Source organism: Podarcis cretensis, assembly GCF_951804945.1.
Source record: "Podarcis cretensis genome assembly, chromosome: 5".
Taxonomy (NCBI): Eukaryota; Metazoa; Chordata; class Lepidosauria; order Squamata; family Lacertidae; genus Podarcis; species Podarcis cretensis.
This window is the reverse complement of record NC_137174.1, coordinates 39,936,403-39,953,783: the sequence shown is the minus strand read 5'-3', so window position 1 is coordinate 39,953,783 and position 17,381 is coordinate 39,936,403. Positions and strand designations below refer to the sequence as shown.

Sequence of the window (17,381 nt, the reverse complement as noted above, 5' to 3'; positions counted from 1 at the left end):
GACCAGATAGATTCCTGATCCAGCTATTTGTTCCATACTTTCAGAGCTGCTCTCCCCTCCATCACAGTTAATGGGAAAGCTTGCTTGTGGGAGAGCTGTATGTGTATCAGTTCTGTGCCAAATGTTCACCTAGAGGCTTTCACCATCCCTTGCTCACCTCTTTTCAAGTTCAGATGTTCACTGTCTTATCAGTAAATCCTCTGGCACCATCTTTTTCAAAGGAAGAAAACAGGGATTGCTTCATGCTGCATATGTGAAGCCAACAATATGGGATTACATAGCCAATGTGATGATGATTGACAATGTCACATGGCCAGTAAGATCTGACTAGCTGATAATGTCATGAAGGCAGTTCATAGTGAGGATTGTGTTGCCTTGCCATCCTTCTCACTTTGATGGGCAGAACAGATGAACTGAAATATTATAAACTATTTTCAAAAATTGTTTCTGTACAATTGGGGTAACCTTTTTCAGGATCTAAAAAGGGAAGAGAAACAATTCCAACTGAAGCGCTTAATCTATATCTATCTAGTAAATCCCAATTCAACTAATTAAAAAATACATTTAGGTAAAGGTAAAGGTACCCCTGCCCGTACGGGCCAGTCTTGACAGACTCTGGGGTTGTGCGCCCATCTCACTTAAGAGGCCAGGGGCCAGCGCTGTCCGGAGACACTTCCGGGTCACGTGGCCAGCGTGACATCGCTGCTCTGGCAAGCCAGAGCCGCACACGGAAACGCCGTTTACCTTCCCGCTGGTAAGCGGTCCCTATTTATCTACTTGCACCCGGAGGTGCTTTCGAACTGCTAGGTTGGCAGGCGCTGGGACTGAGCAGCGGGAGCGCACCCCGCCGCAGGGATTCGAACCGCCGACCTTTCGATCGGCAAGTCCTAGGCGCTGAGGCTTTAACCCACAGCGCCACCTGCGACAAAAAGCAAAGCAACATAGAAAGGGAAATGAAGCCAGGGATAAACAGGAAAATATGCTGCACAAACACAAGCAGTTATAGTTTATCAGCCTTTCCCAACCTGGTGCCCTCCTGATGTTTTAAACTACAGTTCTCATCATTCCCGGGCATTCTCCACACTTGCTGGGTCTCCTGAGGCTGTAATCCAAAACCTTTGGTGAGCACCAAGTTGGGAGAAGCTGCAGTAGGGTGCTGAGACAAAGGGAGATGATGGTGATTGTACTGTAATTTGGCATGGTTTTTATTTTATTTATTCCATCTATATACCATCTTTCACTTCCAAGGAGCTCAAGGTAGTGGAAATGGTTCTCCCCCTCCCCATTCGACCCCCACAGCAACCCTGTGAGGCAGGTAGACTGAGAAGGAGTGTCGGGCCCAAGGTCACCCAATGATTTGAACCCTGGTCTCCCAGGTCAGAGTCCAGCACTCAAACCATTGTGAGGTGGGCCCAAGAGACAGGGTCTTCAGCAGTAGTGCCATCATTATGAAATGCCCTCCCAGTGAGGATCTATCAGGCTTCCTCCAGATGTGAGCTGAATACATTTTTATTCTGGGTGAAGCTTCCCAGAGTCCCTGGGGTAACCCAGGCAGCATGCATTATTTATTATTTATTATTATCATTATCATTATCATTATCATTATTATTATTATTATTACTACAGACCTTTGATGTTAAATAATTCTTCCATTTTTTTTTTTTTTTTGGCTGCTGCTTACGCCTTTTAACTTACAATACTGCGGTTTTCTTACCTTCATGCACTGCATTTGTTTTTAACCATTTTTGTTTTCCACTGTCTCATTTTTGCTAAGATTCAGAATGAAGTGGGGTGTAAAGGAGTTAATAATTTCACATCTTTATTCCCTAGCTGTCTTTTGACAAAAAACATCAGCCGATCTTTCCCCCCTAGCCATATGTTTTGCCTTTTTTAAAAAATCTCAAATAAGTAGGATAATTTGTTTCTATTTTCAGTGCTCAGTATGATGCATGGATGGTAACCATCTGTACTTTGCTTTTAAAGGATAACTACAACAGTTGCCTGTAGTATGGATTTGACTAAATACCCTATGGACAAACAGACGTGCACCTTACAACTGGAAAGCTGTAAGTGATTTTATTACCTCTAACAAAGAGAGGGGCAGGGGGCAGGGAAGGGAGCCCGTTTGCAGGGACACTGGAGAGAGGGTGCTACAGAGGAAGCTCCCAGGTAGTGCTAGGCTGCAATCCTAATGCCACTTACCTGAGAGAAAGCACCATTGAATTCAATAGGACGGTGTCGTGGGCTAGCTGAATGCAGAGGCGTGGTGGAAAGCAGCAGATGGGGAACCCCTAGGGGAAAGATGTCTCAGAGCCAGGGGATTAGTGGTGGAACGAGACAGAGGGAAAAGAGGGAGCAGACTGGGAGGAGGTGATGTCCGAAGCGGAAGAGGCAACAGGGTTTAGTTGGGCAGAGTGGTTTAAAATCAGAAGCCGAAGTGGAGGCTGAAGAGGAGTGGGGGCAAGCTGCTGAAGAAGCCATGGAGTCCCCCCGCTCCTGCTGTGACCAGCTCCCCTGGTCTCCAAGGCCATGGAGAGTATTGAAGAGGATGGAGGAAAGAGAGACAAGATGAAGGAGCCTCAGGTGGATGGGGGAAGGAGTCTGGGAGAGTGGGGGGAAGGCGGGACTTTTAGTCCTCAGAAATGGCTTATTGGGGCAAGATCTACAGGGAAGAGTTGCTGCGATTACTAGGCCTGCAGAGTTTGGGTTTCTTTGGGTTAACTTCGCTGACACTGGGTGTTTTATTGCTGACTTGCTCCTGGACAGCAGGATTTCATCCTGCTCTAGAATAATTAGTCGAGGCAGGATGTAGAAGTTAAAACCTCTGCAGCTGAGGCTCAACATTCAAAAAATATGCCTCTGAGTACCAGTTGCCAGAGAGAAACAGTGGGAGAGAACTCCTGTGCTCAGGTCCTGCTGGTGGGCTTTCATTGGGCAATGTGAGAGCAGGATGCTGGACTAGACAGTGGTCTGCTCCAGCAGGGCTCTTCTCTTCTCTTAATGAGTGGCAGCCATGTAGGGCTCCCACCCACTGAAATATTTCCATGTCAGTGCAAAGCGTCCACAGGAGCAGATGTGGAAAGTATCCGGTGAGATCTAAGCAACCAGCATGATTGCTTCTAGCATACAGAAGTACTTCAGCTGGACCTCTGACCACACAGAAGAGGTTGCTCAGCTGCACAGTAATAAAACATGCATCGGGCCTGAGAATTTGTGCGTATATAGAAAATGTACTTGTTTCTTTCCCATTGCTGGGTGTCTTGATAATTCCGCACATTTCAAATGAAAACTACTGTACCTCACTAGTCTAATGTTTTATGGTTTTAACCCATGTAGGTTCTGACGAGGCTGAGATAGGGTTGGATAGACTCATCAGTATCTGGCCCATACCAGTTTTGCATTGGGACAGGACTAACTATAATCTAATGTAGTGATGTGGCAAAAAATTCTGATGCTACCATCCTGCAGCCAAAACAAGCCAGAGTTTGGCTTGTGATTTCTGAACCCAGGCTCATGCTTTGTTTCCTCCCCCCCCCCCAAAAAAAAAGAGCAGTAAGGTAAGGACAAATATTAGCTACCGCTTGTGGGCTTGTGTGAAGTGAAGCAAACCAAACCAAACCAAACCAAACCAAACCAAACCAAACCAAACCAAACCAAACCAAACCAAACCATGAGCTCAGGTTTGGAGCACATGACAAGCCAGACCCTGGCTTGCTTTGTCTGCAGCAGCATCCAGAAGTGACACCATGGGAGCTTTGGGGCAGTGTGCAGAAGCACGCTGCTCAGTCACCTTAAATGTGAGTTTGTTACAAACTAGGGTTTCGTATGGCATGCAAGCAAAGCCACTGAATGTATGCATGAACGTATGGCATGCAAGCAAAGATGTACAGCCCTCCTGTTCTGACATCTGGCCAGCTTGAGAAGAGGCTTCCCAGTTTGTTAGATCAGTTTTCTGTGATACCAAAACAGGGACACTATGGTTTAAGCACTGCCTACAGTCCTGGTTTCCAAACTATACATTCAAACCATAGTTTGGAGTAGGAGGAGTTTGGATTTAATATCCCGCTTTATCACTACCCTAAGGAGTCTCAAAGCAGCTAACAATCTCCTTTTCCCTTCCTCCCCCACAACAAACACTCTGTGAGGTGAGTGGGGCTGAGAGACTTCAGAGAAGTGTGACTGGCCCAAGGTCACCCAGCAGCTGCATGTGGAGGAGCGGGGACGCGAACCCAGTTTGCCAGATTACAAGTCTACTGCTCTTAACCACTACACCACACTGGCTCCTACACCACTACACCACACTGGCTCCTTATTTGGCTTCTAGGCACACTTAAACCACAAGTTTCTGGTTTAGATTCTATGGGAAACTTTAAGTCATTGCATAAGAGAGTAGGAGGGAGTGTTTGAGCTCATTGCTTGCTCCTGTTCTAACAAAGCACAGACAGTTGGGAGCCATGGTATAATGCCTCAACCAGGCCTTAGAATGTCTCAAGAAATGTTGTAGACAAATAAGACTGAATAAATATTTAAATCAGAAGAGCAATTCCTTGCTCGGTTTCATACAGAATTCTTTGGCATATTTTCATACACATAAGGTAGATTTGTGTATCTGACTGCATACCCTCCAACATTTCTCCTATTCCATAGCAACAAACAAACAACATTTATACCCCAGCCACTCGGGTGGTTCAGGGAGGTCAGACAACTATATCCTCCAACATTTCTTAATTGAAAATAGGGATGTTCTAGGGAAAAGCAACACATCCTGGGATGAAATCAGGAACTGGGCCAGCTTCTGTAAATCTAGGACTGTCCCTGGAAAACAGACACTTGGAGGGTCTGTGATTGGCAAGGCCAGTGCTCACATTTCAGCCTTTACAGTCAGGCAAAGTTATTACAAATGCAGTTCTTGACTGCCACTCTCTGCACAGCCAGGCTGCCTAAATCCCATTAATAAATCTGTGCAGGATTATAGCCACAAAGGCAAATTCTCTCCACCTCTCCAAATAGTCTCAGTTCAAGACTTCTGACCATTTAAAATATCTGTGCTTCAAGCTACATTTCTCTTCTTCTATAAAGCTGTGCCCTAGTCTTGTCCAGCAATCTATGTTTTCCATGTCTTCTGTCTGAAAGCATCTGAATGTGCCGGCTTAGACTTAACTTCTGACACCATTCATGCAAGCAAAACTCAATTGCACAATTAGTCACAAAGTGGGCCACACATTCATTTTCTAAAACTGAGCAAATATTTGTTGACTTTATTCTAACAGAATTGGCCCTATTATAGCTGTTAGAACCTCCAAACCAACATTAGATGCCTCCAGGGAACATGAAGTTTATAGGGGAAATAAAATGATCCTGATGTTCCCCCTTAAAATAAAAAGCTGTGGTATTGCCTAGTTTGATAAACATAGCCTAGTGGGGGATAAAATAAGTGTCCAGAATAAAAAATGCTTCCAATGTTAGAGAGGTGGATAAAATTCATTTCCCCCATAAATTCTAAGTTGAGTCATGGTGGGAGCAAGTCTCAAAAAAAGTGTGTGCCAGGGGAGTGGCAAGGGCATTCCAGGGGTGGGTCAGAGGGAAACTTATTCCAAACTTTGTTTAGCTCGGTCATGTGACCTAGTAACTCAGCAGAATTTATAATAGCCAAAAGAGTGCTGCAAGCCAAACACTATTTATTTGCTGCCCCTCATCCTAAGGTCCTAGGACAGGTTACAGCATTAAAACGCAGTATTAAAGTCAAAACAAATATTTTGTCCTGCCCCCCCCCCCCCCCGCACTTGGGCTGGCTCAGCCAGCATTAACCCTGCTCCTGAGCGGAGTTTGGAACAGGGTAAATTACACTAGCATAATTTATCCCAATGTAAATTATGCTGGCTTCCTAAAATTTGGATTGATTTTGTTATTCAGTGAGGCTTGCATAGAAACAGTGTTTGATGGATTGCACCATATTCAGTTTGCAATGTTTGCTATCTTTTTTTTTTTACTATTAAGTGATGTACTATGTATTTACATACACATCCCCCCCCCCAATTTAAAAAGTATTTTTATACAGCTTTACAAGGCGAAACAACAACAACCCCCCTCAAGGTGGTTTACAGGAAGGGGGTGGAGAACTCCATAAAAGAATTTAAAATATAGAGAACAATAAACTGAAATTAGTAGCATAAATAAAAATCCCTCCCCAGGTGAGAACTGTAGTAATAAACAGTAAAAAAAAAAAAGAAATTGTGGAAAGAGTTACAATTATGACTTTAAAGAGATACAAATCAACAAAGCCTTGTATTTATGCATTTCCCCCGAGAAGCAAAATAGATAAATAAATCCTTATGCACCTGAAAACAAAGGGTTTCTGAATGATACCATCTGCCATTCAACAAGCACACAAGTGTCTCTGGAATGAATGAAGGAAAAACATAGCAATGCAATAAAAATGGATCACATGACATTTGTTGCTCCCTTTCTAGGGTAGGAGAATCAAGATCAGAAATGACTGAGCAATCTATAATGATCCAGTCCATATCTGCGTGGCACTTCCACCCTTCCTGGTTCAGTTTGAACATTTGTTGGATAAATAGCGCTGTCTTCTCAAAATAAACTGCAAATATCAGTGTGCCCTTGTCAAAACAGTCAATATGAATACGCAAAGGTTTCTAGCACCAAAAAAAAGCAAACAAACCCTTGTTAACTGGAAATAATGTGTACATTTGGAGGAAAACAAGTAATATCGCCGAAGGACTCTCGATTAGAAGCAGATTATAACAGGCTTTTGGAAAAGAGTAATGACAACATTTGTAGCCGCTGAGTGCAGGATTTAGCAAGCAGCCTCAGGATTGCAGACTTGATTGCAGTAATGGCCGTTATGACAGCCAGTTCCTAGAATGGCAGCAATAAAGTAGAATAACCTCTACGGAAATTTCACACAATTTCATATTGCCTTAATATGTGCATAAGGACTGAGCCTAGCTGAAAGGAACAGTTGCCTGGGCTGTTCTGGGAAGGATTAAATGCACCCTCTTCATTCTTCCCTTGCCATGTTGATCGCACCTGTGTTGCAGGTGTAACCTTCTCTTCCTTCCTTCCAGGATCTAAGCTATAGAGACAATTACTGAGGTATCCTCAGGGACAATTTTTTTAAAAATATGCACATTTCTACTATCAATAACTATAACACTCTTGATTACAAGATCTGTTGCAGGTGTAACAGATTTGTAACAAACACAAATTATAATTATCCCTGCAAAAGCCTCAATAGTATACCATTCATCTTCTTTGATAGTAGCAGTAATGGAATAGGTATCATTGCAATCAGTGTCCAGATGGCATCATTCTCTCCATACCTTTCCACACTGGCTTTGCAGAGAGAGTTCTCTTTCCTCCTTAAGCAGCAGGTAAGGCAGTGATGATAGAATAGAACATGGAAGGGAAAGCCACCAGTGTGTGTGTGCATAAATAAAATACACACTTGACAGTGTGCCCACACAAACAGGTGCAGAAAAATATTCTCACACCCCTTTTCATTTCTAAATATTTAGTTAACCTGAAGCAGGCTTTTAAGGTATAAAAGTAAGATGGGTCTGAAATTCCACCAGTGTGAAGAGGAACTAGGAAGCCCTTCTAACAGCAGCAACAAAAATCACTGAATATGTTCTGCTCCAAAATATTCCTTCCTTCTATGTCCTGAACCCCTGGGCCTACCTGTCTACAAGTCAGTATGCCCAGTCCGAAGTCCAAAGCCTGGGGGTCAACCATACAAGCAAAGCCCACAGTCCGCAATCCAAAGGCCAGGAAACGCAGTCCAGGGTCAATCCAAGTAGGGAAGCCTGAAGTCCCCCACTCAGGAGACTGTCCAGAGTCAAATTCAAAGCATAGTCCTGCAGAGGCCCAGGAGCATCCAAGCCAAAGTCCATCAACAAGGGCAGTTGAGCAGACACAGCACCTCAGTTCTGCTTCCTTTTCATACTTTGCATGCTGATTGAAACATCTGGGGTTGATGAGGCAGGTGACCCTCACCTGCTCAGAGTCTACTCCAGCTGAGAAATCACACCCCTCCTTCCAAAGCCAACCAGCCCCACCTGGCCAGCTAGGGATCTGGGCTATGGACCCTTGTCTGCCTCAGCCTCCTAGAGCACCACTCCTGCTGTTCACTATGCCTCAGAGGCCACCGTGTTCATCGGGACAGGGGGGCCTCTGGCTCTGAGGATGGGTCCTGCCACTCTGGTTACTGTATACTGTCCTACATGCCCTCACCATCTGTCACCCTGTGAGTACTGCCTTCTCCATTCCCAGCTTGCCCTGGTGTGTCCTAGTCTCGACTACCCCTCTCGCCAGGATCCTCTTCCTCCTCACTTCCATCCCGCCAGTTCATGACATTCTAGAACTTAAAGGCCATACACATTAAAAAGCAGGAGATTCCCATGCAGACACAACCTTAGCTGGAAGGAAAGCTTCTGACACCAATTATCTGAACTGGGTTTAAGGCACAGAATGTGCATGGACATGCCGGCTTCTCAGAGATCAGAGTTGCCAGAATATCTTCAGTGTAGCTTCTGGGAAGGATGAGGAAATGGTTGGTTTAGCAGGGATTAACAGGTGGAAAGGACGGAAGTAGCCAGGGGACAGACCAACATGGAAGAGGTTCAGCATTGTCTACACTGGCTTGGTCATGTCCACAGAAGGGAAGATGGCAGGATCCCCTTCAAGGATGTGCTCTACAGGGAGCTGGCTTCAAGCACCAGGCCTGTTGGCAGATCAACTCTGCATTACAAAGATGTCTGCAAACATGACATGAAGGTTGGCAACATCAACCCCACCGTGTGGAAATCCCTTGCAGATGACTGCAGTGCCTGGAGACAGTCATGTCATGCATCCATAGCAGTGACCAGAGGAGAAATGACCACTGGGAGGAGTGCAGAGAGGAGAAATGCCGTGGTGCATCTGCAGCAGGACAACCAGATCCCTTCATCTGCCCCGGCTGTAACAAAACATGTCTCTCCTGCATCTGTCTCTGCAGCCACAGCAGGTGCTGTAACCTTCCAAAGTTTGACTTCACTGACAAAGACACACTCCTCCATTGTCTCATGAAACAGACGGATGCCAACAACAATCTTAGGGGCAAGAGATGATGGAGATGATTTCCCCACCCTTCACCCTAAGGTCCCTGGGTGGGATACAACAATTAAAACAGAACCCTAAAAATACTATGGCACAGGGAACAGGCAGAGAAATGGGAAGCTGAAAGAAGGGGTGATATAAATATAAATATATTTTAGAAGTTTACCTGGCCAAATAGCCACTGAAATTCTGGAAACTTTGTGAAGGAATGGAATACTATTCCTAAGTCTGATCTAATAACTCATTTATTTAAAATGGGCAGAGGAAATAGGATAATGAGGCAAGGAGGAGATATTGAGAGAGGGATCCATGGAACATGGGCTTAATTTGGAGCGCAGGGTCATCAGTAAGGTAATGGCACACAGCTCTACCTCTCCATTCCATTGGAATCAGGAGAGGCTGTGGAGGTGTTGGAGTTTGGCAGCAGTGATTGACTGGATGGGGTGAATATACTGAGGCTGAACCCTGAAAAGATGGAAGTGCTGGGGTGGGGAAATGAGGTTTGGCTATCTCATGTACTGATTTGCACTAACTAGCCAATTCTTTGGATTCTAGTAGCCTGACATCTGTCTCCTGCCTTTTCCAAGGAGAGTTCTGAAAAGAAGGAACTTCACATTGCCTGCGTGCCTAAAACCGCCTTTGCAACCACAAAGGGAATTAATAAAATTACAAATCAGTATTTATTTTCGCAAGAGAATATCCTGCAAATCCCCTCATTATTCAGCTCACCCTTGCTCTTTAGAATGCGGAGGGGGCTTACTGAAGCCAAATAGATGAGTAGCGCTCTCTTTAGTCTTCCGGGGCTTCTGAGAAATGCTTTGCTCTCCTTTGGCTATTTGCACAGTTGGGCGGGTGGGCAGGCTGAAACTGAAACATTTTATAATCTGTTTGATGTGACACTTCAAGCTGTTTTGCACATTAGCGTAAATGTCATTGTGCTGCAGACCTCAGTATACATCGCAGGACACCAAGGAGCAGTATTGATATTCATGTTCATAACTAACATTTGCTGCAGCAACCGTTTGTATATACACTGCGGGGAAATGTGTGAAGACTGGGCAGTATTCTCATAGGCCAATATAACAATATGACCTCCTTTGCAGTTGCCCAAATGCATAGCTTTCAGAGGGAAGTATTTCACTGTGAGGTTTACAGGATCAACTCTCACATCACGATGGGGGAAGAAATTCCGTTTAGTTCACGTTTACAGGTGAACTTACATGAGTCACACTTTCTGAAACAATACAAAACTGAAACAGAGCTATCTTTTGAAAGTTGTGCCTCTCCAAATTTTGCAATGCAGTTTTCAAGCCAAGTAATGTGTTCAAATCTACATATACTAGGGTAATGTGTGAGTATAAATGCATGTATTAGTGAAAATAACATACAAAACCACATTCTATTTGGGGGAGGGGAAAACACTTTGCAAAAATGTGTATATGAGGAATTCCCACTAAAATGCTGATGAATTTTCATCAGGATATATATATATATATTCTAAAAAGTTGTACTCTGATGTGGAAATGTGGAGAACCAAATTTAAGATTGGGAAAGTGTGAAACTAAGAGTAACCAAAATGGACATACTTGCCCAGCCCTTCTCTCACAACATAGTGTTTGCATTGCCAGCGCAGGAGCCTACCTTTCTTCACTTCACAAAGTTACTAGCAGAACAATCCTATATTCAGGATTTGACAGAAGTCATGATTTGCCCCCAGAACTCAAGACATACCTCCAGCATAAAACATACACTGATAACACCAGCAGAACACTCCCCCCCCCCCCCGGTGTAGCTGTTTTGCTGGTGAAGAGACACTAGCATTCTGGTCGATTCATATGGGAGGGGGATTTTTAGATCTACCCTTTCTTACCATGCAGAGTGCCAGCCTGTATGATTTTACACGTATTAAAAAGGAGTGTAAACTGACCTCCGGATCTGTGCATTTTAAGTTTGGTTATATTATTTCTAAGTGAATGTTGCATTCATACGCGAATTTAGACAGATAGCCACACAAGCTCTTTCAGATGAAATATCTCCATTTAAGGTGAGGGATGGGGAGTTTAAGCTGTGACGATGAATTTTGGATTTAAAAATGGAAACAATTTGTTGTGCAGCTGTGTGAAGCATGGAATATTTAGGGGCTGAGGTCTATTTCTTGATTTTTGTTTTCCTGTTGTGTATTTCCTAGGCATTTACTAAAATCCTAAAGTCTAGGATTCTCTGGGAAACCAGTAAATGAAGTGAAATTAACAGAAGCTTTGCCAGAAAATAGAAGACATATACATACATGGACACAAACACATTTTCTATATTTAGTAAAATTCCTCTCTTTTTCTATTCCCAGGGGGTTATAACATAAATGATGTCATGTTTTACTGGACAAGGGGAAATGATTCCGTTAAAGGCTTAGAAACCCTTCGATTGGCGCAGTACACAGTAGAAGACCACTATACCTCTAGTTCTGAAGCTGTCTATGAAACAGGTAGGTAACTCTTCAAGAGTTCATTTACAGTCATAAAATCCTACTTACTTCTTGACCTTTCTGTCTTTCCAGTTCACTTCAATAAAGTTAGCTGGGAATGGTCTGAAGTCAGAGGATGATGCTTACTTTCTTTCTCATATTCTATACCTTAAAAAAAAAAGAAGAACCCAGAATGGCCAACAGCATATAAAACACAACAATTAACAGATGTCACAGCATTAAAACAGAATAAAAATATAATAGTTAAATACATCAAATAGTGAGATGTTGCTGCTGAAACTAAGCAGATTTGGATCTGGCCAGTGTCTGGATGGTAGACTGGATGGGAATCCTTTATATGCCACCTTGAGTTTATTAAATAAATTTAGGAGGTGGAGGAGGAGGATGAATTTAAAAAACTTGGCTGTGCTGCTGAACCTTGACTGCTTGACTAAAAACCTTTATTGTTTACCAAGTCGTCTGAATCTTATGCATGACCACTCCTGCTGAGTTCAAGGGGGCTTACTTCCAAGTAAATGTATACCGGATTACAGTCTCTGTTAGCAGAGAACATTTGTACAAAACTTTCAAGCCAAGAAGAATACCCTCCCAAAAAACAAAAAAAAACCCCAAATCTATTAGAACAGCCAGTAAAACTAATTGAAATAAATTAAGCACATTAAACAATAGAAGCTCAACTAAATAAACATGTCTTTAAAGCTCATTTAAATGCTGAAATTGATGAGATTTGGCAGGTAACTGATTCTATCCTCTGGGGGCCACCACCAAGGATGTTCTCCCTGCAGGGGCCGCTACACTCTTAGATGATGGAACCATTAATAGGTTCTCTGAGCTGTATGTTCTGCAAATCCTGGTTCTCACAGTTGAAGGCTGTCAGGTCCACCCCCCGCCCCCCCGGTTGCATGCCTCAGTGTGATAAGAACAGTCCGAAGCACTGAATTATTATTATTATTTTCCTTCTGGATGCTGCACACATTTGCTCTTCCACAGAAGATAGAGCTTCTTTTACGTACCATCCCAGCTATTACATTTGTGATTCACAACTCAATAATATGCTTCTGCATTTAAGTTTCAGTCAACGTGCATTGTGCCATTTTTATTTTCTATTCTGGTTTCTGCTCAGATCGTATAAATCTTTTGCCTTCCACTAAAGATTTTCATTTGAGAGCATTTTTGACTAAGGAAACATCATGACTCGAAGTCCTAACTCACATTAAAACAGCAAATGCCTATAAATAGGTATAAAAATACAGATCTCCACTAGCAGACTTCATGTTCAGACAGTATCGTGCTTCTTACATAAGTGGCATCTGCTTGCTTTCCTCACTGCTTCCGCTGCTGGCTAGCCATCGTGCTCAAAGAAGGCTAATGATTCCATATTGCTGCTCTGCCCAGAGAGAAAGACGAACCTGTTCGCTCATCAGAAAATAAAATACATGTTCACCTCTGAATGTTTCAGGGAGAGAATATGTAAACAATGCAAAGAAAAGCAAAGTGCAGGCCATTGTTCTCATTTATATAGGATTATATTTTCTAACAATAAATGAAGTATAGCCAGGATTTAAAATAGATATATATATAAGGATGTGCAAATAATAACAATTCATTTCATTGTTTCCTTTGGTGGCTTGATTAATTTCTATGGCTTTTTTTCAGCCATTTTCTTCACTGTGTGCCTGATTGGAACTGGGGAGAGAGAAGGAAGGTTTTATTTATTTATTCAGATCATTTCCCATTGATTTCAGTAGGCAAATTTTATTTCACATTTCACATTTGTTTTTTACAATCAGATGAAATTTGCAGGTTGGTAGTCCTTCCTTGAGCAGACATAGGCCCCAGAGGAGCAACTTGTACCTACTTTGCTATATCTCCAGGCTTTGGGGCAGTTTACAGGGGCATAGGAAAGGGGGTGTGGCCTGCCCCGGGTGTCATCCCTGAGGAGTTGACAAAATGGCACACCGCAGGGGGAGGCACTTACTGTAGGCCTAGCCTACAGCACGCCTGAGCCACACGTCTCTCCTGGGAGTGATGCAGTGGCTTGGGCCCCACGCTGCCCAAAATGGCAGCGTGGGGCTTGTGTCTGCCAGGTGGACTCAATGGGTAGTTCGCTGCAGCGTCCCCATGTCAGGGCTGAGTCAGTACATTTGAGTTCCCCGGATGTGGGAGAGGACTTCAGGGTAGAAGAGGATGCTGTGCCTGAGGGGGAGGGAACTGGGAGAGGCTGCAAGCGAGCCAACAGCTCCACAGGGACAGCAAGGGTTAAGTTCTGGATCAGAGACTGGCAAGAGATTCACCAGGCTCTTGCCAGGCGGCCTGTGGACAAGAGGAGACTTGAAAGGTGGGGCAATAAATTCCTGCATTTTGTGAGGTGTTGGCGGTGTAAGAAGAGGTCTCTCCTGGTATCTGAACTGAGTGACTCTGATGAATGATAATGAACTCTTGATGACCATTGTAAATATTGTAAATAAAGACCATTAAAACACTAGAAGTCTCTGGAGAGGATTGCTTGTGAGGAGAGGTACGAGCCGCCCTGACACCCTGGGTGGATCGCCACGGTGCCCCTAGCAGCTTAGCCAAGTTGTGGTTAAGGAGGAGACCATCTCAGGTTTGGAAGATACGCTAAGCCAATCTTTGGGTTAGCTGCCATGTTTCACTCACCTGAAAAGCATGGGGAGAAGCAAAGTGAATTCTGCCTCCTCTTCAGAGGCCAGCAGATTCACACATATGAACTAAGCCATGATTTGGCTTAGAGTGATGGGCAAACACTAAATAGAAATTAGATATAAGTATGACGGGTGAACTAGCAATTTGGTGATTGTGTGCTTTAAAAAACCGTGAAGCTTTAAAATAATGTGTTCTATGTGCTTCTTACCTTGTTTTCTTAATGCTGGTCATAATAATAAAGATTTGATCTGAAGCTTTAAAATATTATTTAAACTTGTATATGAAGAATAAATTGTCAAGAAATCTAAATCACTTGTTGCATGTCTCTCTTTATTCACTACCCAGGGCACTATCCAAAGTTAGTCTTCCATTTTGAGCTCAAGAGGAACATTCTGTATTTTATCCTTGAAACATATGTACCATCCAGCTTGCTGGTTGTCCTCTCCTGGGTGTCATTCTGGATAAGCCAGTCCTCAGTGCCAGCCAGAATCTGCATAGGTGAGCTACAATCATAAAACACAGATGCACTGCCCTCCCCCTGCCCAGGTCATGTTGTTTTAACATGGAGGAAGCTGCTGCATTTTTGTTCCTCCATCACCTATGTAATGCAGTAAACCTTGAACCATGGGATCTATGTTCCAGCTCCTCTGTACATCAACCAGACATGTCCTAGAAACTGGGCAGGGCAGATGCAATGAGCCTAAGGAACCTCATGTTACTCAGCCAGTGTGAGAATGAACTTCTAGAGTCACTCTGCAAGTGAAACAGCGGAAACATTGGTTCTGTTAGGCGTTTTATTCTTGAGTAAAAGTAACATGTGTGGAAGAGAGCTGAAGTGTGACTACACTAGCTCCACCACCACTGTTCCCACCACCCTCCATGAGCTGGAAGAAGAACCACTGTGAGAGGAGCCTGCTGTCCTTGTGTAAGCTCCTCATGCTATTTAGAAACCTGAAAAAGCAAGGCTCTGCATCATTAGAATGCAAGAAGAACCTACCAGTGGCCCACTGAGTTCAACATCCTGTGGACAGCCTACAACCTGGAGTCAAGCTCAAGAGCACTCACCCCTCCTGTGGTTTCCCTCAGCTGGTACTCAAACTCATACTGCCACTGTGTAGGCGTAGGTAAACCATAGCCATCAGGATCAGCAGCCATCTATACAGCCTTATCTTCCATGAATTTGTCTAATCCTCTTTTCAAGCCATCCAAGTTGGTGGCCATCACTGCCTATAACATGTGGGGGATATTACTCCAACTCATGGGGGGCTGTGGGGACAGTGAGAGCTGTGGGGAAGGGAGAGCTTGTATGCACAGCCTCCCTCCCTCACTGCAGGCTGATTTTACACCGAAGTAGACTCCCTGTGTGGGGCTATTGTGGTGCACGTATCTCCTATGCATTCTGCAATGCTCACTTCATGGGGATGCAGGACTTCAGTGTCCGTCTTCTGGCATTCAGTACAAGTGAGCTAGCCTTGTCCACTGGATACCAATGCCCTAGCTACTGACCAACCTGGCCAAGTCCCCAAGGTGACACATGATCTGCATCAGTATGAAGGTCACCTCATGGGCAGATAGAGGATTCTTTTCCCCTTGGAGGGAGCCCTGCATGTCCTTATGTACATAGCCCCCTTTCAAACTGGTAACGATCAGATGTGGCTCATGCACTGGTGGGAAAGATGGCAACAACAAAATATGGAAATAGACCAAGTTAGGTCTGTCTAAGAGCACCGACTCTTAATTCATATTGGCTCTCCAGGATCTGAGGGGGGTGGGGAGAGATTTTACAGCCCCCTTCTATCAAAGATTCTTTAACCAGAGAATTCAAGGGTTGAACTTGGTGCTTTCTACATGGAAAAACATGTGCTCACCAAACCTGTCTACATGTTATGGTGGATCATGTGAAAAGAAGTGCGGTATAGTGGTCAGTGTCAGACTAGGACTTGGGAGACCAGGGTTCAATCCCCACTTGGCATGAAGCTCACTGGGTGGCTTTGTATCCCCCTTCGCCACCAAAATTAATTCACAATGTTATACATTGTTTCTCCAAGACTAACTCAGAGGTAATTCAGACATCTCTTACCCTCACTTTTTACTTTTTCTTTTTACTCTGCTCCTTTTTGACCCTTTTAACTTTACCTTAAACTTTATCCGAAGTATTATTAACACCTCAAAATATGCATTTTCTGAATATTTTCTGAATATTTTCTGAATATTTTCTGCATTTTCTTCCAAATGAGGTGGGCTAAAATGAGATGACAGAAGACCTCACCGTCAAGTACCTTATTTTTCGCTCTATAAGATGCACCAGACCATAAGACGCACCTAGTTTTTGGAGGAGGAAAACAAGAAAAAAAAATTCTGAATCTCAGAAGCCAGAACAACAAGAGGGATCGCTGCGCAGTGAAAGCAGCGATCCCTCTTGCTGTTCTGGCTTCTGGGATAGCTGCGCAGCCTGCATTCGCTCCATAAGACGCACACACATTTCCCCTTACTTTTTAGGAGGGAAAAAGTGAGTCTTATAGAGCAAAAAATACAGTAAATATTGAGCAGCTTCTGCTCAGAGGCAGCAGGAGATGGTGTCGCTGCTAATCATGCAAGATCACCTCTGATTTCTCGTTTTGTTTCTGTAGGTGTTACAACTGTGCTCACCATGACAACTCTTATGATGGGAGCCAGGACATCACTTCCTAATGCTAATTGCTTCATCAAGGCAATTGATGTCTATCTGGGTATTTGCTTTAGTTTTATCTTTGGCGCATTACTGGAGTATGCAGTAGCTCACTTCTGCACCCTTAATCGATCTGGAATGAAGAAACTCACAAAGGTATTTGTTTTGTTTTCATTCCTCCACTTACTGATTTCCATAGCCTCTCTTCAAAGCCTCCTGTCCATTGCTTCCTCTGCTATGAAAGCATATCATGATTCCAACTTTTAGCAGCTCTTTACAACATACATTCCCGCCTGCTGTAGCATGACCAGGTTTCGCCTTGCTTCTGCTATTATTCACTGCAGATTGGTTCCCAATTTCTTTCCGGTCTCAATTCAAAGTGGTGACCATCACTTTGAAATCCTATATGGCTTGGACCCAGGACTTTTAAAAGAATGCTAGGTGAGATCA

General features: G+C 43.7%; 1 protein-coding gene across 2 annotated transcripts in view; it reads left to right on the top strand.

Moving 5' to 3' along the window:
• Nucleotides 1–17,381, top strand: part of LOC307217346 (gamma-aminobutyric acid receptor subunit pi-like) — a 44,093-nt gene that overhangs the window by 22,229 nt on the left and 4,483 nt on the right. For both annotated transcript variants that reach the window (XM_079978455.1, XM_079978456.1), the window contains exons 6-9: nt 1,984–2,066; nt 11,462–11,599; nt 14,609–14,761; nt 16,894–17,087. In XM_079978455.1, the coding sequence (XP_079834581.1) occupies nt 1,984–2,066; nt 11,462–11,599; nt 14,609–14,761; nt 16,894–17,087 (568 nt within the window). The remainder of the gene's footprint in view (nt 1–1,983; nt 2,067–11,461; nt 11,600–14,608; nt 14,762–16,893; nt 17,088–17,381) is intronic.